A 25,089-nucleotide genomic window follows, 5' to 3' on the forward strand; every position below is an offset into this window, starting at 1 on the left:
TTCCTCGAGCTTGAGTTGATGTTCACTGGAATATTGCAGCAACCCCAGGACAGAGATGTGAGCATGAGAGCAGGGGGTGGGTGGGGGGGGGTGGTGGTGGTGGAGTTGGGGGTGGGGTTGTTAAATCAAGAAAACCTGTCCGTTTGGTTCTTGTTATGATCATAGTAAGTAAGTAATCAAACACCTATTGAATTGGCCTGTACATCCCACTTTAAGAAAGAATTAAACCTGTTGTGGCCAAACAGACGGGAAAGAGGGAAGGAAGCCCTTCAACCCCTCCTCACTTGACCGTAACAGTGCTATATAAGTTGCTGATACACAAACTGGTCCATTTGCGGGAACATTGTATCTGGGAACGTATCTGTAGTATTATCTGTTAAAGTTAGCAAGAAATACAACTTTGCTTCAGTCTCTGATTATGACAATTTGTATTCCAGTGTGGATGAACTTTAGTAAAGTGCAACTGGGATTTAGGACTAGCTGTGAAATTCAGGAATGATAACAACCTCTGCATTGGGTGGGGGAAGGAAGGATTTTGAATTCCTGTGACATTCAATTTTATAAAAATACCGAACGGCATTCCCTCCGAAGAGCAATACTGAAACCAGCAACTGTCAACAAAGTGCAGAGGCGGTGCAGCCTCCCGGGCCGCACGGAGCGCTGTGTATTTTTGCTCTCACTGAACGCCGTGGCTTGGATGGGTGGGCGGTGCGCGCGCATGCGCCGGCGCTGTAGGTGGCATGCGGGAGGCGCGCGCATGCGCTGCGGCCGGAGTTCGCGGGAGGGAGGTGCGCGCAGGCGCTGGGGCCATAGTTGGCAGGAGGGAGGCACGCGCTGATTGGTTGTTACTTTGTTACATTTCATTCTGCATTTCCTGAGCTGGATTCTCGCTTCTTGGTCTCGGGAGGGAAATGGCGAGAAAGCTAAACCAGCCTGGGGTCTTTTTGGAGATCAGAAACAGCACGCAAAGTGGGCACTTGGTATTGAGGTAACTTTGCTTCTCTAATGAGTATGTATACTAACAATGACTGGTGGTGTTCAATTCGAAATTTGTTTCTGACTTTGCATTTCATTTGTGACACCATTAGATCCATTTCTTCTACAGTAAAGCAGCTTTTATATACACTTTGACAATTAGTTTTGAATGTGTTTGCTTACATGGATGGTCAAGATCTGAATAATTTATACTGTGGTTTTCTAAGGAGGAATGAGGATTTAACAAAGAAATTTAATTGCTTGTTATTTGGTAAACTGTATGGGAGAAAATCTTAGCCAGATTTAACACTCATTTAGGACTGGGTTGGATCTAATTGGGTTGTTGTTTCTCCAAGAGTGAGATACTATGGGCACAGGGTCGGCATGTCCCCACAAAGATTAAGGGTGCTACTGGCTAATTCAGAGCCCCCTGGTTATCTCAGAGCTTACAGGGTAAATTAAAGCAAAACCCGAAGATGTTTTATCAGTACATTAAGAGCAAGAGGATAGCTAAGGAAAGGGTAGGGCCTATCAGAGATGTACAGGGGAACTCCTGCGTGAATGCAGAAGATGTGGGCAGGGTTCTCGATGAGTTTTTGTCTCTGCCTTCACAAAGGAGAGGGTTGATGCAGGCATTGTATTTAAAGAGGAGGAGTGTGAAATATTAGATACGATAAGCATAATGAGAGAGGCAGCACTTGAGGACCTGCCATCCCTGAAAGTGGATAAATCGCCAGGACTGGATGGATTGCATCCCAGGTTGTTAAAGGAAGCCAGGGCAGAAATAACAGATGTGTTGAGGATCATCTTCAAATCCTGAAAAGATACAGGAGAGGTACGAGATGATTGGAGGTCTGCAAATGTTATTCTTCTTCTTTCTTCTTCGGCCTCCTTGTCTCGAGAGACAATGGGTAAGCACCTGGAGGTGGTCAGTGGTTTGTGAAGCAGCGCCTGGAGTGGCTATAAAGGCCAATTCTTCCACAGGTGCTGCAGATAACATTGGTTGTCAGGGCTGTTACACAGTTGGCTCTCTCCTTGCGCTTCTGTCTTTTTTCCTGCCAACTGCTAAGTCTCTTCGACTCGCCACACTTTAGCCCCGCCTTTATGGCTGTCCACCAGCTCTGGCGATCACTGGCAACTGACTCCCATGACTTGTGATCAATGTTACAGGACTTCATGTCGCGTTTGCAGATGTCTTTAAAGCGGAGACGTGGACAGCCGGTGGGTCTGATACCAGTGACGAGCTCGCTGTACAATGTGTCTTTGGGGATCCTGCCATCTTCCATGCTGCTCACATGGCCAAGCCATCTCAAGCTCCTCAGTAGTGTGTATATGCTGGGGATGTTGGCCGCCACGAGGACTTCTGCGTTGGAGATACGGTCCTGCCACCTGATGCCAAGGATTCTCTGGAGGCAGTGAAGATGGAATGAATTGAGACGTCGCTCTTGGCTGACATACATTGTCCAGGGCTCGCTGCCGTAGAGCAAGGTACTGAGGACACAGGCTTGATACACTCGGACTTTTGTGTTCCATGTCAGTGCGCCATTTTCCCACACTCTCTTGGCCAGTCTGAACATAGCAGTGGAAGCCTTACCCATGCGCTTGTTGATTTCTGCATCGAGAGACAGGTTACTGGTGATAGTTGAGCCTAGGTAGGTGAACTCTTGAACCACTTCCAGAGAGTGGTCGCCGATATTGATGGATGGAGCATTTCTGACGTCCTGTCCCATGTTCGTTTTCTTGAGGCTGATGGTTAAGCCAAATTCGTTGCAGGCAGCCGCAAACCTGTCGATGAGTCTCCGCAGACACTCTTCAGTGTGAGATGTTAAGACAGCATCGTCAGCAAAGAGGAGTTCCCTGATGAGGACCTTCCGTACTTTGGTCTTCGCTCTTAGACGGGCAAGGTTGAACAACCTGCCACCTGATCTTGTGTGGAGGAAAATTCCTTCTTCTGAAGACTTGAACGTATATGAGAGCAGCAGGGAGAAGAAGATCCCAAACAGTGTAGGTGCGAGAACACAGCCCTGTTTCACGCCACTTAGGGTAGGAAAGGGGTCTGATGAGGCGCTGCTATGCTGAATTGTGCCTTTCATATTGTCATGGAATGAGGTGATGATACTTTTTAGCTTTGGTGGACATCCGATCTTTGCTAGTAATCTGAAGAGACCATGTCTGCTGACGAGGTCAAAGGCTTTGGTGAGATCAATGAAAGCAACGTAGAGGGGCATCTGTTGTTCACAGCATTTCTCCTGTAGCTGGCGAAGGGAGAACAGCATGTCAATGGTGGATCTCTCTGCTCGAAAGCCACACTGTGCCTCAGGGTAGACACGCTCAGAAGCTTCTGGAGCCTATTTAAAGCGACTCGAGCATAGACTTTCCCCACTATGCTGAGCAGGGAGATTCCACGGTAGTTGTTGCAGTCACCCTTGTTCTTATAGAGGGTGATGATATTGGCATCGCGCATGACCTGTGGTACTGCTCCATCGTCCCAGCACAGGCAAAGCAGTTCATAGAGTGCTGAAAGTATAGCAGGCTTGGCATTCTTGATTATTTCAGGGGTAATGCTGTCCTTCCCAGGGGCTTTTCTGCTGGCTAGAGAATCAATGGCATCACTGAGTTCCGATATTGTTGGCTGTTCGTCCAGCTGATCCATGACTGGCAGAGACTGGGCTGCATTGAGGGCGGTATCAGTGACAACATTTTCCCTGGAGTACAGTTCTAGGTAGTGCTCCACCCAACGGTCCATTTGCTTGTGTTGGTCAGTGATTGTGTCCCCTGATTTAGATTTGAGGGGAACATCGTTTAAAAAGGGTGCGAGTGATAAGCCAAACAATAATAGGCCAGTCAGTCTGGCGGATAAATTGTTCGAATCTATTCTGAGGGCAGGATACACTGTCACTTAGAAAGGCATGGATTAATCAGGGATAGTCAGCATGGATTTTTTAGGGGAGGGTCATGTCTTCCTAACTTACTTGAGTTTTTTGAGGAAGTAACAAGGTGGATTGATGAGGGTAGTACAGTGGATGTGGTTTACATGGATTTTAGTAAGGCATTAGACAAGGTCCCGCATGGCAGACTGGTCAGTAAAATGAATGCCCTGTATCCCATGGGCTATGTGGCAGGGACAGTAAACGAAAGGTAGTAGTCGACGGATGTTTTTGTGAATGGAAAGCTGTTTCCAGTGGTGTTCCACAGGGCTCAGTGTTGGGTCCCTTGCTATTTGTGGTATATATTAATGATTTGGACTTAAATGTGGGAGACATGATTGGGAAATTTGCTGATGACACAAAAATTGGCCGTGTAGTTAATAGTGGGGAGGAAAGCCGTGGACTCCAGAATGATAACAATGGTTTGGTTGAGTGGCCGGAAAAGTGGCAAATGGAATTCAATCTGGAAAAGTGTGAGGTAATGCATTTGGGGAGGGCAAATAAAGCGAGGGAATACACAATAAATGGGAGGATATTGAGAGGGGTAGAAGAAGTGAGAGGCTTTGGAGTGCATGTCCACAGGTCCCTGAAGGTGGCAGGACAGGTAGATAGAGTGGTGAAGAAGGCATATGGAATGCTTTCCTTTATTGGCCGAGGTATAGAATTCAAAAGCAGGGATGTAATGCTGGAACTGTATAAAACGCTGGTTAGGCCACAGTTGGAGTATTGCGTACATTTCTGATCACCACATTATAGGAAGCACATAATTGCTCTGGAGAGAGTACAGAGGAGATTTACAAGAATTTTGCCAGGGCAATCTATGAGAAAAGATTGGATAGGCTTGTTTTCCTCAGAACAGAGGAGGCTGAGGGGTGACTTAATTGAGGTGTACAAAATTATGAGGAGCCTAGATAGAGTACTAGTGGCGGCACAGTGGCGCAGTGGTTAGCACCGCAGCCTCACAGCTCCAGCGACCCGGGTTCAATTCTGGGTACTGCCTGTGTGGAGTTTGCAAGTTCTCCCTGTGTCTGCGTGGGTTTCCTCCGGGTGCTCCGGTTTCCTCCCACATGCCAAAGACTTGCAGGTTGATAGGTTAATTGGCCTTTATAAGTTGCCCCTAGTATAGGTAGGTGGTAGGGAAATATAGGGACAGGTGGGGATGTGGTAGGAATATGGAATTAGTGTAGGATTAGTATAAATGGGTGGTTGATGGTCGGCACAGACTCGGTGGGCCGAAGGGCCTGTTTCAGTGCTGTATCTCTAAACTAAACTAAACTAGTAGACAGGAAGGACCTGTTTCCCCTAGCGGAGAGGTCAATTACCAGGGGGCACAGATTTAAGGTGATTGATAGAAGGATTAGTGGAAACATGAGGAAAACTTTTTCACCCAGAGGGTGGTGGGTGTCTGGAATTTGTTGCCAGGGATGGTGGTGGAGGCAGAAACCCTCAATTCTTTTAAAAGGTACCTGGACATGCACCTGAAGTGCTGTAACCTGCAAGGCTATGGACCAGGTGCTGGAAATTGGGATTAGTTTGGATGGCTTGTTTATTCGGCTGGTGCGGACACGATGCTTCTGTGCTGTAATTTTTCTATGGTTCTGTGTAGGGAGTTTGAACCCATTGGCATTGAATTCCTGTCTGTTGGCCCAGTTAGATGCAAAATATCCCATGGCACTTTTCGAAGAAGAGTATCAAGTTCTCCCAGTGACCTAGCCAATATTTGTTCCTCAAGCAAAATCACAAACAGATAAATTGTTGAATTATTTCACTTACTGTTTGTATGAATTTGCTGTGCATAAATTGGCTGCCACCTTTGACCAAAAAACAATACAGTTTAAATTAATTCCATGGCAGTGAAGCATTTGGGAATGCCTGAGGGTGTGAAAGATACCATATATATGTGTAATTTTGTTCTTTCTGGACTGAAAATGACAAATGGATCATGTGGCTCGTTTTAGCCACTTTCTTTTATGCACTCATCTTTCCTGCCCTCAATCCAAAGTGCACATTTTAATGGCAATAATGAGCTTCGTGCACTGGAGATAGTTTCAGCACTTAGTTTACCTCCAAGCAAACTGTTCTTTGGTGCATTAAAACCCTTAGAAAAATAAGAAAATTAGCAGGTCATATACAACGACACACTGTAAAGGAAATAGTGATTAACACAGTTCCTGTTACAGGTCAAGAAGTGCTGCCAATGAAGGGGCTCTTTACGTGTGGTAAACTGGGTATTCTTTACCTCTTCAGCACCATTCTCAAACTCTCCACTGTCCTGGAGCTGTAATTTCCTCCAGTTAACGTTGGGATGACCAAAGTCATCTTCCACCCTCCCCATAAACTCCACACCCGAGTCGCTGATTCCATCTCCTCTCAGCTGCTGTCTCAGGTGAAACCAGGCTGTAACCTCACCCTGAACTGACCTCCTGACCCCCAGGTCTGATCCATCAATGAGACTGCCTCTTTCCACCTCTGAAATGTCCATCCCTACTGTAACTCAAATAACTCAGAACTCAAATACCATAACTCACTGCATGTTGAAACCTTTCTTCCTGCCTTTGTCAGCTCTAGGGTTGATTGGTCCAATGCTCTCCTGCCCAGCCTTCATCCTTTATCTTCCATAAATTTCAGCTCATCCAAAGATCTGCAGTCTGAATCCTATTCTGCAACAAGCCCCATCTACCCATCGTCTCTACCCTGGCTGATCTACATGGGTAACTAATTCCCCTCCCCAGCACCTCAGATTTAAATTGTGTTAAAATCCCTCCATGACCTTGCCCATCTCTCAATCTTTCTACTACAACAACAACTTGCATAGTGCCTTTAGCTAATAAAATGTCCCACATTGCTTTACAGGAGCATTACAAAACAAAGTATGACACTGAGCCACAAAAGGAGATATAGGTCAGATGACCAAAAACTTGGTCAAAGGGGTAGGATTTAAGGAGTGTCTTAAAGTTGGAATGCGAGGCGGAGAGGTGTAGGGAGGGTATTCTAGAGCTTGGGGCCTAGGTAACTGAAGGTTCGGCCACCAATGGTGGAGCAATTAAAATCAGGGATGCACAAGAGGCCAGAATTAGAGGAGCGCAGATATCTTGGAGGGTTATGGGGCTGGAGGAGATTACAGAGATAGGGAGGGGCGAAGCCATGGAACGATTTGAAAACATGGATGAGAATTTTAAAATGAAGATGTTGCTTGACCTGGAGCCAGTGAAGGTCAGTGAGCACAGGTGTGATGGGAAATGGGATAAAGGCCTGCTCAGGTCTGGAAAAAGAACCCGACTGATCCACAGCAGACCCGAGCTCGACCTGGCCCAGGTCCCTCCAATTTCGACCTGAGTCCGACCCCGACTCAACCCGACCCAAGCCCAATCCGATCATCCCTTTACTTACCTTCTGACTGGGAAGCTCCACCAAGCTGCAGCGCATACGTGATGACATCATAGTGAAGTCACTCGCTCACTGCGCAGACTCAGTTTCGTCCCGGACTCCCAGCTCAGGTAAGTTTTTTTTATTTTTAATACTTGCCGGTAGAGCACTTACTGTGTGTCTCCCGCCTGACCCGACCCGGTCTCTGCCAGACCCGACCCGACCTGAGCCCGAAAGCCAGCCCCGAAAGAGGAGCCCGGCCCGACCCGACACATAGAACAGTACAGCACAGGCCTTTCGGCCCACGATGTTGTGCCGAACCTTTAACTTATTCCAGGATCAAACTACCTACATACCCTTCATACTACTATCATCCATGTACCTATCCAAGAGTCGCTTAAATGTCCCTAATGTATCTGCTTCTACTACCACCGCTGGCAGCGCATTCCACGCACCCACCACTCTCTGTGTGAAGAACCTACCTCTGACGTCTCCCCGAAACCTTCCTCCAATCACCTTAAAATTATGCCCCCTGGTGATAGCCCTTTCCACCCTGGGAAAAAGTCTCTGGCTATCCGCTCTATCTATGCCTCTCATCATCTTGTACCCCTCTATCTAGTCACCTCTCATCCTTCTTCGCTCCAATGAGAAAAGCCCTAGCTCCCTCAACCTTTCTTCATAAGACATGCCCTCCAGTCCAGGCAGCATCCTGGTAAATCTCCTCTGCACCCTCTTAAAGCTTCCACGTCCTTCCTATAATGAGGCGACCAGAACTGAACACAATATTCCAAGTGTGGTCTAACCAGGGCTTTATAGAGCTGCAGCATAACCTCGCGGCTCTTAAACTCAATCCCCCTGTTAATGAATGCCAACACACCATACTTTTACAAAGTTATGAGTGGCATGGACAGAGTGGATAGTCAGAAGCTTTTTCCCCAGGGTGGAAGAGTCAGTTACTAGGGGACATAGGTTTAAGGTGCGAGGGGCAAAGTTTAGAGGGGATGTGCGAGGCAAGTGTTTTTACACAGAGGGTGGTGAGTGCTTGGAACTTGCTGCCAGGGGAGGTGGTGGAAGCAGATACGATAGCGACGTTTAAGAGACATCTTGACAAATATATGAATAGGAACGGAATAGAGGGATATGGGCCCTGGAAGTGCAGAAGGTGTTAGTTTCGGCAGGCATCAAGATCGGCGCAGGCTTGGAGGGCCGAATGGCCTGGTCCTGTGCTGTACTGTTCTTTGATCTTAGTTCATACGCTTTCTTAACAACCCTATCAACTTGGGTGGCAACTTTGAGCGATCTATGGACATGGACCCCAAGATCCCTTTGTTCCTCCACACTACCAAGAATCCTGTCTTTAAGCCTGTATTCTGCATTCAAATTCGACCTTCCAAAATGAATCACTTCACACTTTTCCAGGTTAACTCCATCTGCCGCTTCTCAGCCCAGCTTTGCATCCTGTCAATGTCCCGTTGCAACCTACAACAGCCTTCCACACTATCCACAACTCCAGCAACCTTCGTGTCATCGGCAAACTTGCTATATATACATATCGGGTCCTGTCGGGTTTGGGTCGGGTAGCAGGCCTTTAAGATGGGACTTAGTGTGATATAAGACACGGGCAGCAGAGTTTTGGATGACCTCAAGTTTACTGAGAGTAGAATGTGGGAGACCAGCCAGAAATGCATTGAAATAGTTAAGTTTAGAGGTAACAAAAGCATGAATGAAGGTTTCAGCAGCAGATGAGCTGAGACACAGTGAAGTCGGGTGATGTTAGAGGTGGAAATTGGTGGTCTTAGTGATGGCATGAATATGAAGTTGGAAGGTCACCTCGAGGTCAAATGTAATACCAAGATTGCGAGCAGACTGGCTTAATCTGAAAGAGGGATGGAATCGGTAGCTAGGGAACGGAGTTTGGAGTGGGGACCGAAAACAACGGCTTCAATCTATCCAATATTTAACTTTTTTTTTTAATTTATTCGTTCAGGGGATGTGGATGTCATTGGCTAGGTCAGCATTTATCTTCCATCCCTAATTGCCCTGGAGAAGGTGGTGGTGAGCTGCCTTTTTGAACTGCTGCAGCCCTTGGGATGCAGGTACACCGACAGTGCTGTTAGGAAGGGAGTTCCAGGACTTTGACCCAGCGACAGTGAAAGAACGGCGATATAATTCCAAGTCAGGATGGTGTGTGGCTTGGAGGGGAACTTACAGGTGCTGGTGGTCCCCTGCATCTGCTGCCCTTGTCCTTCTAGGTGATAGAGGTTGCGGGTTTGGAAGTTGCTGTCGAAGGAGCCTTGGTGAGTTGCTGCAGTGCATCTTGTAGATGGTACACACTGCTGCCACTGTGTGTCAGTGATGGAAGGAGTGAATGTTCGTGGATGGGGTGCCAATCAAGCAGGCTGCTTTGTCCTGGATGGTGTCGAGCTTCTTGAGTATTCCATCACACTCCTGACTGAAATGATTGGCCTCCAATAACCACAACCATCTTCCTTTGCGTTAGGTATGACTCCAATCAGCAGAGAATTTTCCCCCTGATTCCCATTGACTCCAGTTTTGCTAGGGCTCCTTGATGTCAGACTTGGTCAAATGCTGCCTTGATGTCAAGGGCAGTCACTCTCACCTCACCTCTGGAGTTTAGCCCTTTTGTCCATGTTTGGACCAAGGCTGTAATTATACTTGTTGTCTTGCTGCAATTATACAAGGCCTTGGTGAGACCACATCTGGAGTATTGTGTGCAGTTTTGGTCTCCTTATCTGAGGAAGGAAGTTCTTGCTATGGAGGGAGTACAGCGAAGGATCACCAGACTGATTGCTGGGATGGCAGGACTGACGTATGAAGAGAGATTGGGTTGATTAGGCTTGTATTCGCTAGAGTTTAGAAGAATGAGAGGGGATCTCATAGAAACCTACCAAATTCTAACATGACTGGACAGACTGGATGCAGGAAGGATGTTCCCAATGGCAGGGGAGTCCAGGACCAGGTGTCACAGTCTAAGGATAAGGGGTAAACCATTTAGGACTGAGATGAGGAGAGATTTCTTCACCCAGAGAGTGGTGAACCTGTGAATTTCTCTACCACGGAAAGCAGTTGAGGCTAAATCATTAAATATATTCAAAAAAGTGTTAGATATAGGGGCTAATGGGATCAATGGATACAGGGAGAAAGCGGGAACAGGTTACTGAGTTTGGATGATCAGCCATGATCGTATTGAATGGCGGAGCAGGCTCGAAGGGCTGAATGGCTTACTCCTGCTATTTTTCCATGTTTCTATGTAATGAGATCAGGAGCTGAGTGGCCCGGGCACAACCCAAACTGGGTGTCAGTGGGCAGGTTATTGCTGAGCAAGTGCCGCTTGATAGCACTGTTGATGACCCCTTCCATCACTTTGCTGATGATTGAGAGTAGGCTGATAGGGTAGTAATTTGCTGGTTTGGATTTGTCCTGGTTTTTGTGCGCAGGACATTCCTGGGCAATTTTCCACATTGCTGGGTAAATACCAGTGTTGCAGCTGTACTGAAACAGCTTGGCTAGGGGCGCAGCTAGTTCTGGAGCACAGGTCTTCAGTGCATTTGCTGGAATGTTGTCAGGGCCCATAGCCTTTGCAGTATCCAGTGCAAGGCAAAGGCAAATGGAATTTGGGCATTTATTGCTAAAGGAATAGAGTATAAAAGTGGGGAAGTGTTGCTGCAACTGTACAAGGCATTAGTGAGACCGCACCTGGAGTATTGCGTACAGTTTTGGTCTCCCTACTTGAGGAGGGATGTAGTTGCATTGGAGGCAGCTCAGAGGAGGTTCACTAGATTGATTCCAGAGATGAGGAGTTTGTGTTATGAAGAGAGATTGAGCAGTTTAGGCCTTTACTCTCCAGAGTTTAGAAGAATGAGAGGAGATCTAATTGAGGTACATAAGATGATTAAGTGGATTGACAAAGTAGACAGAGAGGATATTTCCTCTTGTGGGGCAATCTAGAACGAGAGGTGATAGTTTTAGGATAAGGGGTAGCAGATTTAAAACGGATGAGAAATTACTTCTCTCAAAGGGTCGTGAGTCTGTGGAATTCACTACCCCAGAGTGTGGTGGGTGCCAGGACATTGAGTAAATTTAAGGAGGAGGCAGACAGATTTTTAATTAGTAATGGGTTGAAGGGTTATGGAGAATGGGCAGGAAAGTGGAGTTGAGGCCGAGATGAGATCAGCCGTGATCGTATTGAATGGCGGAGAAGGCTCGAGGGGTTGAATTGCCTACTCCTGCTCCTAGTTCTTATGTTCTGCCATTTATTGATAATATGCGGAGTGAATTGGATTGGCTGAAGACTGGCATCTATGATGCTGGAGACCGGAGGAGGAGGCCGAGATGGATCAGCCACTCGCACTTCTGGCTGAAGATGGATACAAATGCTTCAGCCTTGACTTTTGTCCTGATGTGTAGGGCTGCCCTGTCATTGAGGATGGGGATATTTGTGGAGCCTCCTCCACCTGACAGTTTTTTAGTTGTCCACCACCATTCATGACTGGATGTGGCAGGACTGCAGAGCCTAGATCTGATCGGTTGGTTGCGAGATCGCTTAGCTGTCTATTGCATGCTGCTTCCACTGTTTGGCATGCAAATGGCGGCGCAGTGGTTAGCACCGCAACCTCACAGCTCCAGGGACCCGGGTTCGATTCTGGGTACTGCCTGTGTGGAGTTTGCAAGTTCTTCCTGTGTCTGTGTGGGTTTTCGCCGGGTGCTCCGGTTTCCTCCCACATCCAAAGACTTGCAGCTGATAGCTAAATTGGCTGTTGTAAATTGCCCCTAGTATAGGTAGGTGATGAGGAATATGGGATTACTCTAGGGTTGGTATAAATGGGTGGTTGTTGGTCGGCACAGACTCGGTGGGCCGAAGGGCCTGTTTCAGTGCTGTATCTCTAAATAAAAATAAAAAAAAAATAAAATAGTCACATGTTGTAGCTTCACCAGGCTGACACCTCATTTTTAGGTATGCCTGGTGCTGCTCCTGGCATGCTCTCCTGCACTCTTCATTGAACCAGGGCTGATCCCTTGGCTTGATGGTAATGATAGAGTGGGGGATATGCTGGGCCATGAGGTTACAGATTGTGGTTGAATACAATTCTGCTGCTGCTGATGGCCCACAGCACCTCATAGATGCCCAGTTTTGAGTTGCTAGATCTGTTCAAAATCTATTCCACTTAGCACAGTGGTAGAACCATAGAAAAGTTACAGCACAGAAAGAGGCCATTCAGCCCAGTGTGTCTGCGCTAGCTGAGAAAACTAGCTGCCCAATCTAATCCTACCTACCAGCACCTGGTCCGTAGCTATGCAGGTTACAGCACTTCAGGTGCAGGTCCAGGTACTTTTTAAATGTATTTAGGGTTTCTGCCTCGATACCAATCTGGGCAGTGAATTCCAGATACCCACCAGTGCCACGCAACACGATGGTTGGTACCCTCAGTGTGAAGACGGGCCTTTGTCTCCACAAGGACTGTGTGGTGGTCACTCCTACCAGTACTGACATGGACAGATGCGTCTGCGACAGGTAGATTGGTGAGGATGAGGTCAAGTAGCGAGTCCTTTCAGACTCTGTCAGTAGTGGTGCTACCAAGCCACTCTTGGTGATGGACATTGAAGTCCCCACCCAGAGTACATTCTGTGCCCTTGGTACCCTCAGTGCTGGGTAGTCCATCCGGTTTCATTCCTCTTCTTAGACCTCGCTGTGGGTCTGGATTACATTTAGGCCAGACCAGGTAAGGATGGCAGACTTCCTTCCCTAAAGGACATTAGTGAATCAGATGAGTTTTTACGACAATCGACAATGATCACCACTAGACTAGCTTTTTTTTAAATTCCGGATTTATAATTGAATTCAAATTTCACCATCTGCCGTCGTGGGATTGGAACCCACGTGTCCACAGCATTAGCCTGGGTCTCTGGGTTGCTCGTTTAGTGACATCATCACTCCACCAGCGACTCCTACAGGAAGGAACTTTCTACTTATCCAGTACTGGATGTTGGATAAGCAGTTGGTTACAGACAGATGGGAAGTGGTGTGGCTGATTTCCACTTTTTACCTCTCATCCGTTGCTGTGTGTTTTAAGGGTAAAATAAATAGACAAATGACAGGTTTTCTCTTTGGTTAAAAAAGATAAATACTTAATTTTACACAACCAAAAATTATTTGGGATTTCACCCACTCACGCATTCACACACATACATAGACACAAGAAAAGAAAGAGAGTAGAGGGTAACATGCAGTTAGAGTCCAATTGTTATAAAAGAGTTTGTTGTTTAAAACAATCTTTAGAAGCTTTTTGGGAGGAAATCTTACAGCGGTGCAGGCCTGAATGTTCATTGTCTTGAAAATGATGAAGTGTCACAAGCTCCTTGTGGTTAAACCTCAATCTGAAGTTTATGGGGGAAACAGTGGAGGAGTCGAGAGAAGTGGTGGTGTAGTAGAGCTGAGTGTTGTCAGCATACATGTGAAAACTAATGCCATACTTTCGGATGATTTTGCCGAGGGGCACCATGTAGATAAGAAATGGGAGGGGGCCAAGGATAGATCCTTTGGGGGGCACCAGAGGTGATAGCTTGGGAGCAGGAAGAAAAGCAATTGGGAGTGATCCTCTGACTACAATTAGATAGATAAGAATGGAAGCAGGTGAGAGCAGTCCCACCCAGCTGGATGACAGTGGAGAGGCATTGGAGGAGAATGATGTGGTCAATAGTGCCAAAGGCTGCAGACAAGTTGAGTAGTACGAGGAAGGAAAGTTTACGTTTGTCACAGTCACATAGGATGTCATTTGTGACTTTGGTAAGAGCTGTTTCGGTAATGTGGCAGGGACGGAAATCTGATTGGAGGGATTCAAACTGAGTTCCGGGAAGGTGGGAATGGATTTGGAAGGCAACAACACAATTGAGGACTTTGGAGAGGAAAGGGAGTTTGGAGATTAGACTGTAGTTCGCAAGGGTGGTGGGGTCAAGGGTTGTTTTTTAGAGGGGGGGGGGGGGGTGATGATGCCAGATTTAAAGCAGAGAGGGGCAACACCTGATAGAGAACCATTTACAATATCGGCAAAATGGGGACCAGGAGGGGAAGTTGGGTGATTGACAGTTTGGTGGGAATAGGAGGTGGGTCTCACAGACAAGTTGAGCTCAGAGAAGACATGAGGAGAGATAGGAGAGAAACGAGAGAAAGATGCGAGTTCAGGGATAGGGCCATACATCCGCTCTGCTGATTTTGGCCTCTTGTGCATGTATCTCCTTCACCCCACCATTGGTGGTTGTGCATTCAGCCACCTGGGCCCTCTGCTCTAGAATTTACTCCTTAAATTCCTTGGCCTCTCCACTTCCTCCTCCAAGACTCTCCTTAAAATCCTACTCTTAGCCAAGCTTCAAATCTCCTTATGCTGAGGTTCCTTTTATTCTGATTTACCTCTGTGAAGTGCTTTGGGACATTTTTCTATGATGAAGGCATTATATAGATGCAAGTTGTCATTTGCTTCTAATGTTCCTGTGATACAGGTGTTTATTGTGCTCTAAGAATGAAAAAGAAAGTCATATAATACTGGCATTCATAGAAATTGGCCTAATTTATGATAATTTCTTCAAATGGATTCTTACTGGTCTTGATTTACCTCTGCCATTACAAGGTTCAGGATAACTGATGAACGAACACGTGGCACTGCAGTCTTTAGGTTTTATTAGCTGATTCATCATGTAATTTTATATTTGACAGTGAATAATAGGATTTAGAGAAACTCCTAATGAATATCTAGCCATCTCTAACTAGGTGCTTATTATGCAGCCTGACTGCTAATTGAATCTGCATAATGATATTAAATCTTGCACTGCTACCGCTTGATATTAAATGTTGATGTTCACAAGATTATCTCTCATGTAAAGTTAAGAATAATGTATTCAGAGATGTAGGTGTGTTTCGACTATGGATGCTCTATGTCTCTGTTACAGTATGCAGACTTGGTTCAATGCTGTTTTGAGTATGGGCCAACAATACAGAGCATTGTATTTATTCTTCTTTGAGCAGGAACTTTCCAGAGAATTACTCAGAATTGCAAGTTACTCTCGGTCCATTGTCCCTACATCTTCGGACTACTGGGAAGTGCGTGGACTTAGATTTGCCAGTAGGGGTCAGGATTGTTCCTCCTTCCTGCCGCAGTCTCCAGTACATTATGGGAGATGGATTACACATGAGGCTACAAGTTGAGATTGATAGACCTGCAGGTGACCATTTCTTTTATATTTTTGTCTAATTGTGTTGAAAGTTATTAGCCAATATAGTCAGTAATTGAAATATCTCGCACTTTATACAAAGTTATTATTTGTCCAATAGCTTAGTAGGTAGTTACATTTCTTAAGTTAACCTTTAGACTTCTGGTTGGATCTTAGAAATAGCCCATTCCTGATCTGGGCCATTTTTTTAAGTTAGTGATTCGCACACCATGAGTATTCAAACATAAATTAAGGTAATCGTAACAAAGCTGTTGAAATATCTGGAATGTTCAGCAATATATGGGCACAGAAAACACCTCAAATACAATATTAAATAAATGTAAGCGCTTTTGCTTACCGTGTATCTTTCCCCAGTCTTTCCTCTTCACCATTCTGTTCATGTATTCTATTTTGATAAATTATTAGACCAGATGAAAAGAAAATTAATTTAATCGGATTCTTTACTTGCCTTCTTTCACCTTCCACCTGCTTTCCACAATTTTAGAGCTGGGAGAAACTTTCGAAAATAATGTATTTTTTATGGCTGCAAATGTTACATCTTTAAATAGTCGGAAGATCAAAATTTCTATTTTGGTATGGTCATTTCAATCTTTAACATCCAAAAGCTTGCCAAACTAGGAAGAGGCTTTGTCCATCATGTCGGCTCATTCAGAGCTCCCTTGATGTGATTTACCACAGCATAGCAAATTGGGCCACTATGGCTCAGTGGTTAACTGCACGATGTGATGAGGAGGGCCTCAGTTTTAACCTGCACTGATAGCCAAAGATGGTGATGTGCTGTTGGGCTCAGCCTCACTGGACTAAGAGTAGGAAAAAAGTGACCAAAGTTCGTATGCATGCATGCAGCATGGAGGATAGGTGGAGCTTGGGTATGATGCAACCCATGGACTGAATATCCAACAAATGCTCACTGACCAGGCTTGTATTTTAAGAATAATCCATTGGTTGAGGGCTGTTGTTCCTCAGCTGCCTCACGTTGAGGAGCAGTAACATTGAAGGGCAGAAAAACTTTCCAAATATTGTACATGTCAAACATAATGCTACCCAGCGTTCTGTACAATAAAGTTAACTAGAGAATAAATTCATAACCAAGCCTACATTCTAATATCCTAAATCATTTCCTGCTTATAACTCTTGAATTATATAGAATTCTAACTTCCTAAATTGCTTCACTTTTGGAAGTTAGAATTCTACATGCTGAACTATCCTTTTTGAAGGACAAGTATGAGTGGTTTCATGGTCTGTCAGTATAATATCACTTACTGATTCACTGGTAACTTCCCATTTTTCTGCTTGTTAGTGGCTGAGGGACAGGTCGTACAACTTTTCAATCCATGAATAAATTGACAAGCAGCTCAGCAGCTATATGAGTGAGTTATGATCAGTTTGTAAGCAGACTGAAAAACCTGAGCAAGAATGCACCATCACCATTTCTGTGTTGAACCGATGGTCGGAGACACGGAAAGGAGGCCTTTTGCGTTGATTGTGTAATTGTTTTTTCTTTTTAATACATCTCAATTTATTTCTCACGAGCGTATAATGTTTGATGAGGGACCTTGTTCTATGATTTTTCTGCAGTTTCTAAGTTGAGCATAGTGCACTCATGCCTGAGGCGATTGTAAATTATGTAGTTAGTTTATTCACAGATAGAAAATATGTACAATTGGACTGCCAGCCACCAGTATGTTCCTTACCATTTTTTTGAAAATCCTTTGCTCGAAATGTATTTCTCAGTCAGGGATGTGGGGTAGGCACTTTAGTTAGTAACTGTGTCAGGACGCTACTAGAAACTGAGCTCAAGGGAACAGGCCTTGCAGGTGTAATGCTACATTGATTGATGGGCACCTCATTGTTAATACTAAATGTCACAAATCATTACTGATGAGCTTCGAAACAAGAAATATCAATGTATGAAAAATAAGGGTTATTTTTCTAGAAAAGAAAAAATACTGTTAGAGGGAAGTTCTGTTAAGCATATTGGTTATGGTATTGTAACACACAGTGTAAAATGTAACTTTGGGCAATTATTCCTGCAAGCATGCAAAGCACATGTGGCTGAAAATGGCATGTTATTAATATTTTAAGTAGGATGATTATCTGGGAATACAAAATCTTTGACAAAACGTTTATTTAAAATACTGAGAGAATTAAGTTTGCACATTACTTGCTTGGTGTAATATGTATGTCCTGTTTTTATTTTAATGGTAAAATCTAAGTTTGCAGAATTCAACTCGAATGTTATTCAATAATAATTAACATTTCATGTTTTTTTAGAGCTGGTTCCGACTGTAATAGGAACCTTGAAGGCCCAGGCATGCTATATCTTTCAGTGCCAGACCTGTGGACAATCTATTCTCAAGAAGCAGTAAGGCATTTTTGATCTATTTTTCATATGGGTGACAGTGGAAAGGTATCTGTAAACAGAAATAGTACATGAGTACAGTTAATACGTTGTTCAATATTGAAAGTTGTTAGGTGTCAGCCTTGATTCAGTGGTAGCCTTTGAGTCAGAAAGTCGTGGGTTCAAGTCCCATGGCAGAGACTTGAACACATAATTTAGGCTGACGCTTCAGGGCATTTCTGAGCAAGTGCTGCACTGTTGGAGGTGTTGTCTTTTGGATAGATGTTAAACCAAGGCCCTGTCAACTGTCTCAGGTGAGCGTAAGCGGTTGCATAGCTCTTTTCAAAGAAGAGCAGGGGAGTTCTTCTTCCCTGGCTAATATTTATTCCTCATCACTAAAACCGAATATCTGATCATTTATCTCATTGCTGTTTGTGAGAGCTTGCTGTGTGCAAATTGGCTGCTGTGTTTCCCTACATTACAACAATGACTACACTTTAAATGTTATTTCATTGGCTGTAAAGCACTTTGGAAACATAGTAACAGGAGAAGGCCATTTAGCCTCTCAAGTGTGTTCTGCATTCAGTGAGATCATGGCTGGTATGTGACTTAGCTCCATATCCCATAATACCTTTGGAGAACAATAATCTATCAATCCCAGATTTAAAATTGATAATTGATTTCGCATCAGTTGCCATTTGCGGAAGAGAGTTCTAAACTTCGACCACCCTTTGTGTGTAGAGTGTTTTCTAATTTCACTCCTGGCTCTAATTTTTAAATTATGTCCCCTAGTTCTAGATTACTCAACCAGCAGAAATAGTTTCTTGCTCTCTCTCTCTCTCTCTCTTTTTCTCTCTTTTTCTGCCCTATCTGTTCCTTTAATATCTTGAAAACTTTGATCAGATTGCCCCTCAATCTTCTAAATTCCAGGGAATACAATCCTAATTTGTGTAATCTCACCTTGTAATTTAGCTTTTTGGCATTCAATTATCAGGTCAATATATTCTTTCTAAGGTGTGGTTCCCAGAACTGCTCATAATACTCCAGATGTGGTCCAGCCAGGATTTGTATAGCTGAAGCATGACTTATACCCCTCTCCCCAACCTTGTATTCTAGTCCTCCAGATATAAAGGCCAGCATTCCGTTGGCCTTTTTAAAATTATTTTCTGTACCTGTTGATGACATTTTAATGATCTAAGTACCTGGACTCTCAAGTCTCTTCAGATCTCCACTGTTTCTAGCTTTTCACCATTTAGAAAGCACCCTGTTCTATCTTGGGTCCAAAGTGAATGACCTCACATTTGCCTATATCGAAATCCATTTGCCACACTTTTTCCCATTCACTTAACTTACCAATATCTCTTTGTAATGTTATGTTTCCATCTACACTGCTCACAATGCTGCCTATCTTTGTGTCATCGGCAAATTTGAAAATGTGGCTATCTATCTCATCATCTAAGTTGTTAATAATTATGGTGAATAGTTGAGGCTCCAAAACATATGCTTGGTGGACACCACTAGTCACATGCTGCTATATGCAGTACCTGCCCATTATCCCTATTCTCTGCCTCCTGTCAATCAACCAATTTCCTACCCAGGTCAGTCATTTGCCTTCAATTCCATGAGCTTCAATTTTAGCTAAACATTTTCTAATGAGGGACCTTATCAAAAGCCTTCTGGAACTCCATATAAATAACATCCAGAGACATTCCCCAGTGCACTATGTTAGTCTTATTCTTGAAAAAATTCAATCTGGTTTGGCAGGTATGAACCACCCTTTACAAATTCATACTGGGACATCCCGAGGTTGTGAAAGGTGCTACGAAAATGCAAATATTTTTCTTTCTGTGGTTTAGAGAGCTTTTAAAGGAGCAGTGTGACTCAGGTGAAACTTGTTCATAGTAGAATTGCTAATGATATTGTAATGGGAAAGGCTTTCACTGCTATGTCCAGACTGGCCAAGAGAGTGTGGGAAAATGGCGCACAGACACAGAACACAGTCCGAGTGTATCAAGCCTGTGTCCTCAGTACCTTGCTCTACGGCAGCGAGGCCTGGACAAAGTATGTCAGCCAAGAGTGACATCTCAATTCATTCCATCTTCGCTGCCTCCGGAGAATCCTTGGCATCAGGTGGCAGGACCGTATCTCCAACACAGAAGTCCTCGAGGCGGCCGACATCCCCAGCATATACACACTACTGAGTCAGCGGCGCTCGAGATGGCTTGGCCATGTAAGCCGCATGGAAGATGGCAGGATCCCCAAGGACACGTTGTACAGCGAGCTCGCCACTGGTATCTGATCCACCGGCCGTCCATGTCTCCGCTTTAAAGATGTCTGCAAATGCGACATGAAGTCCTGTGACATTGATCACAAGTCGTGGGAGTCAGTTGCCGGTGATCGCCAGAGCTGGTGGGCAGCCATAAAGGCGGGGCTAAAATGTGGCGAGTCGAAGAGACTTGGCAGTTGGCAGGAAAAAAGACAGAAGCGCAAGGGGAGAGCCAACTGTGTAACAGCCCTGACAACCAATGTTACCTGCAGCACCTGTGGAAGAGTCTGTCAATCTAGAATTGGCCTTTATAGCCACTCCAGGCGCTGCTCCACAAACCACTGACCACCTCCAGGTGCTTACCCATTGTCTCTCGAGACAAAGAGGCCAAAGAAGAAGGTATTGTAAATTAAAGTGTTCTATCTTTACAGGTTTCAATAAAAGCAAAATTGCATTTTTGCTATTTCATCGGGGTTACTGAACCTTTATGTTCCCGCTTGAGCCTTGCCATTTCCGCATATCGACAGTGTTCTCATCTCCTGTTTGACATATTGTATGAAGATGGAGAGAATAGTCCCACCATTGTAACCTTTGTTGTATCAGACTGTGAGGTATATGGTGCCCAGTGGCTCAGTCATGTTGAAGGTTTCCCTAACTATTTTAAAAAACCTGATTTAAAATTAGAACCACATAATAGACTTCGAATGATACAAAAACATTTAGCATGCATTTCGTGTCTGTCATTTCTCTGTCGTATTTCAAGTATCACACACAAATTTCTGTCACACAGAAAGCAAAAAAGTTAAAGAAACAATAGCGTTCATCTGACCCAGGATCCAAAATCTCTGTAATCTCTGAATAACTTTGGAAATGACACTTCGTGACACTAAATTCTTACCTTGTTCATTGCTTATTTGACAGTAGTTGGTCTTTGTAGCATTAAGTGCTGACCACTTCACCTCAGCAGCAGAGCATTGGATGCTACATTGCATGATATAAAATTGTTCCTACTGAGCGTATCATCTGATTTATCACAGGTAGCATGGTGGTAATGTTACTGGACTAGTAATCCACTAATGCTCTGGTGACTTGAGTTCAGATCCCACCATGGCAGCTGAGGGAATTTAAATTCAACTAATAAATCTGGAATAAAGTGCTAGTCTCATTAATAATCATAAAACTACTGGATTGTCATAAAAACCCATCTGGTTCACTAATGTCCTTCAGGAGAGGAAATCTGCCATCCTTAACTGGTCTGGCCTACACAATGTGATTGATTCTCAACAGCAACTACTCTCTGAAATGACTGAACAAGCCACTCAGTTGTTTCAAAGCACTACAGAGAAAAGCACTGTGGATGTACCTACACCACATGGACTGCAGCGGTTCAAGAAGGTGACTCACCACCAGCTCCTCAAGGTCAATTGGAGATGGGCAATAAATGCTGGTCTTGCCAGCTACACTCACAGCCCAAGAACGAATTAAAAAAAAAATTAGCATAGGCAATCTCCCTGTAATGGTGCAAATCATGAACTATTTATCTTTAATGCTGTGGTTAATATTTAGTGAAATATACTTTTATCTTTTCTGCCAGGAAGTTTATTGTGTGTTAAGTCTTGCATTGATCACATTTCAATTCCAAATTGTCCTGATTTTTTAGTTGAAGTGTTAAGGCACATATGGCAATTTCTATGACTCTAATTACAGATGTGCTTATTTGCACGCAGGATGTTTCAGAGAGTTTTACCATTGCCTAATGGAAATTGGAATGATTTGGTGGAACACTGGTGCTGCCATCCTGACCCATTTGCCAAGACCTTGCAGCCAAAGTTGGATGACTGTTTGTTAGGTGATATGTTCCTGTTGGTGAATGTGGCGAGTATCGATAAAACTACCGTACACGAAGAGAAGGCTAGTCAATCAGAGGTCGGGCAGAGAGCAGATAACACCGGAACACATTTGGTGCAGGTAGGGGCTTTGTTTTCAATAGATGGATACTTGAAAGGGATACATGTAGCCTTCAGCTTGACTGTGTTGACAAATATTAGATACTAGGGACTGAATTTTGTTTTTGGGCTGCTGGGAGCGGCGGTGGGCAAGAAAAATGGCAGCCCGTGTGCACCGGCCGCGTGCTGCCACGATCATCAGCCTGGCGGCTCATTATAATATGCAGGTCGGTCTCAATCACGTGGCGTTGACGACCTCAATGGTGTCGCCTGTTTCTGCGAAGCGCTGGCACCATTTTTAAAGGGCTGCCAGGCATGCATCAACAGATCAAAGTTGACCCCCACCCCAACAAAAAATAGTTTGACCCACCCCTCCCCCCTCCAACTGCACCAGAAAAGTCCAGATTGCCCCTTTTCCATCCCAACTGACCTAAGTGCAGAGTTCAACCCTCCCTCTGGACCCCATCCACCCCCACTCCCGTGCCACTACTCTGACAATGCAGAGCTGACCCATTTTTCCACCACCCCCCACCCCCACTTCACTACAAACGTAGAGTTCACCCTTTCTCGCCTCGGTGGCACCAGCTTTCCCTGGACAGGAAAGCGAAGGCGCAGGAGTGCCGCATGTCACTCGGAAGATCCGGAACTGCCGTTGAGATTGCTCTGGATTCTATTTAAATGTATTTAAGCAGCTGATTTGAATAATAAAATCCGGGTCCCACCGCAGAGCGGCGGATGTGCTGCCACGGAGCTTCCCCACCACTGGGAAGATTGGGTCCGGCATTCCTGGCATCGGGCTCCATGGCGGGCCGCTGCGATCTTCTGCCCTTCCCCCCGCCACAGAGCCTGACGTCGGCGGCTCAACGAAAGCCAGCGCAAGGACATAAATATACTGTACTTGGTGAAATTCAGATTGAAGTCTATATTTGTAGTTCTGCTTTAAAATAAAACAAGACTTGCATACGCCCATATGTACTAGGAGCAGGAGTAGGCTATTCAGCCCCTTGACCCTGCTCCGCCATTCTATAAGATCATGGATGATCTGTTTGTGGTCTCCACTTTCTTGCCTAACCCTGATACTCTTTGACTCCCTTGTTTGTCAAGAATCTGTCTACCTCTACTTTAAAATCATTCAATGACCCTGCCTCCACTGCTCTCCGGGGAAGAGAGTTCCACAGACTCACGACCCTCTGAGCGAAAAGATTTCTCCTCGTCTCTGTCTTAAATGGGAGCCCCCTTATTTTTAAACTGTGCCCCCAACTTGTAGTCTCTCCCACAAGGGGAAACATCCTTTCACCATCCACCCTGTCAAGTCCATGCAGTATCTTGTATGTTTCAATAAGATCACCTCTCATCTTTATTTAAAATTTTTTTTTTTTTAAATTTTTTATTTAGAGATGCAGCACTGAAACAGGCCCTTCGGTCCACCGAGTCTGTGCTGACCAACAACCACCCATTTATACTAATCCTACATTAATTCCATATTCCCTACGACATCCCCACCATTCTCCTACCACCTACCTACCCAGGACTGAACCCGGGTCGCTGGAGCTGTGAGGCTGCAGTGCTAACCACTGCGCCACGCCGCCATCCTTCTAAACTCCAATGAATACAGACCCAACCTGTCCAACCTTTCCTCATAAGATAACCCTCTCATCCCAGGAATTTATATCATTTGTATCGAAACTTTTACGACCACAGGATGTCCCAAAGCCCTTTGCAGTACTTTTGAAGTGTTGTCTCTGTTGTAATGTAGGAAAACAGAACTTAAATATTTCTTCCGTTCCTTCTTTCCTCTACATTTCTATATTTGTTTCATAATTCTCGAATTTAGGAATGCACAGAAAATAGGTGCAACTCATTGATGCTCCATTACACTGTTCCACAGAGGTAGGTAGGTCACACCTAACTCGCAGATTCTTCTCGGGATTCGAAGTTTCAGGTCTGCTGATGGGTGGCCAGGGAGGGAAAACACTTCTTTCAAGAAAGTAGGGAAATACACAGGGAGGGCCCAGTTTAAGTTGCTGTCATCTGCCGGTTAATGACTAAGAATAGCCCTGTCAGAGATTTGAGAGATGATCACCTGCTCACCACCTTGGCTGGGGATTGGCAAGAGAACCACATGATCATATTCCTCTTTCATCATCAGGAGTTGATTGTGGGCACTAATGTCATGCCAAGAGACAGTTCGCTGGTCATGTGGAGGAGCAAAATCAGCCAGCTGAGCGCCTTAACTGGAGCTATGTATTCTAATCCTATTTTTCTGCCTTTTCGCTGTATCCTTTTTAGATTCTTTCATTTCATATATTGCTCAATTCTGCTTTGATAGCCATTTGTAGTAAAGCATTCCATCTGCCAACAATCCTCTGCCTTAAAAAAAAAATTCTTCCATTTTTCCCATTCATTCTTTGAGTGACAGCTATGAGAGTTGCCCCCTCGTTACCAATTTGTCAACCAGTGGAAACAGCCTTTCATTATTTTCCCTCCTGAAAGCTTTCATAATGTTATAAACCTATATTCGGTTTCCCTTGATCTTTGCTGTTTGTGGAAAAATATTTCTTTAAACTCCTTTTTCTGGTATGAGTCTAATGGATTTTTGCTATACTTTTTCCATGGCTCTAACATCCTGCCTACAAAGGGACATTTAGAATTTTATGCAATACTCCAACGGCAGCCCAGCCAACATGTTGTACAAACTAAACAGAATTGCTTTTGTATTCATTGTTCCATATGCATTTTTAATGCTTTTTTCTACTTGCATTCCCACTATATATAGGTCTGTATATTTGCGTCCCCTAGATCTTTCTGTTGAGAATCTGATCAAAATGTGCTACTTTATATTTCTTTGCTTTATACTGTATCTGCCATCAATCTTCTTTCTCTACTGACTAACCTGTGTACCCCTACAGTTGCTTCCATTCTTCCTCTTAGTTTGCCAGACTCCTTAATTTGCTATTGTCTGCAAAATATAACATCATTTGTCTTGCCTCTATGTTGGAATCATGTATATAATTGGAAAATCAA

The 25,089-nt window shown here is 44.6% G+C and overlaps 1 protein-coding gene across 1 annotated transcript in view; it reads left to right on the forward strand.

Moving 5' to 3' along the window:
- The first annotated feature begins 838 nt into the window (after nucleotides 1-838).
- ube3d (ubiquitin protein ligase E3D) overlaps nucleotides 839-25,089 on the forward strand; it is a 207,428-nt gene continuing 183,177 nt past the window's right edge. Inside the window, exons 1-4 of the mRNA XM_068026669.1 lie at nucleotides 839-988; nucleotides 15,307-15,503; nucleotides 17,787-17,877; nucleotides 21,847-22,087. Coding sequence (XP_067882770.1) covers nucleotides 912-988; nucleotides 15,307-15,503; nucleotides 17,787-17,877; nucleotides 21,847-22,087 — 606 coding nt within the window. The 5' untranslated portion in view covers nucleotides 839-911. The remainder of the gene's footprint in view (nucleotides 989-15,306; nucleotides 15,504-17,786; nucleotides 17,878-21,846; nucleotides 22,088-25,089) is intronic.

This window comes from Heterodontus francisci, chromosome 3, assembly GCF_036365525.1.
Source record: "Heterodontus francisci isolate sHetFra1 chromosome 3, sHetFra1.hap1, whole genome shotgun sequence".
NCBI lineage: Eukaryota > Metazoa > Chordata > Chondrichthyes > Heterodontiformes > Heterodontidae > Heterodontus > Heterodontus francisci.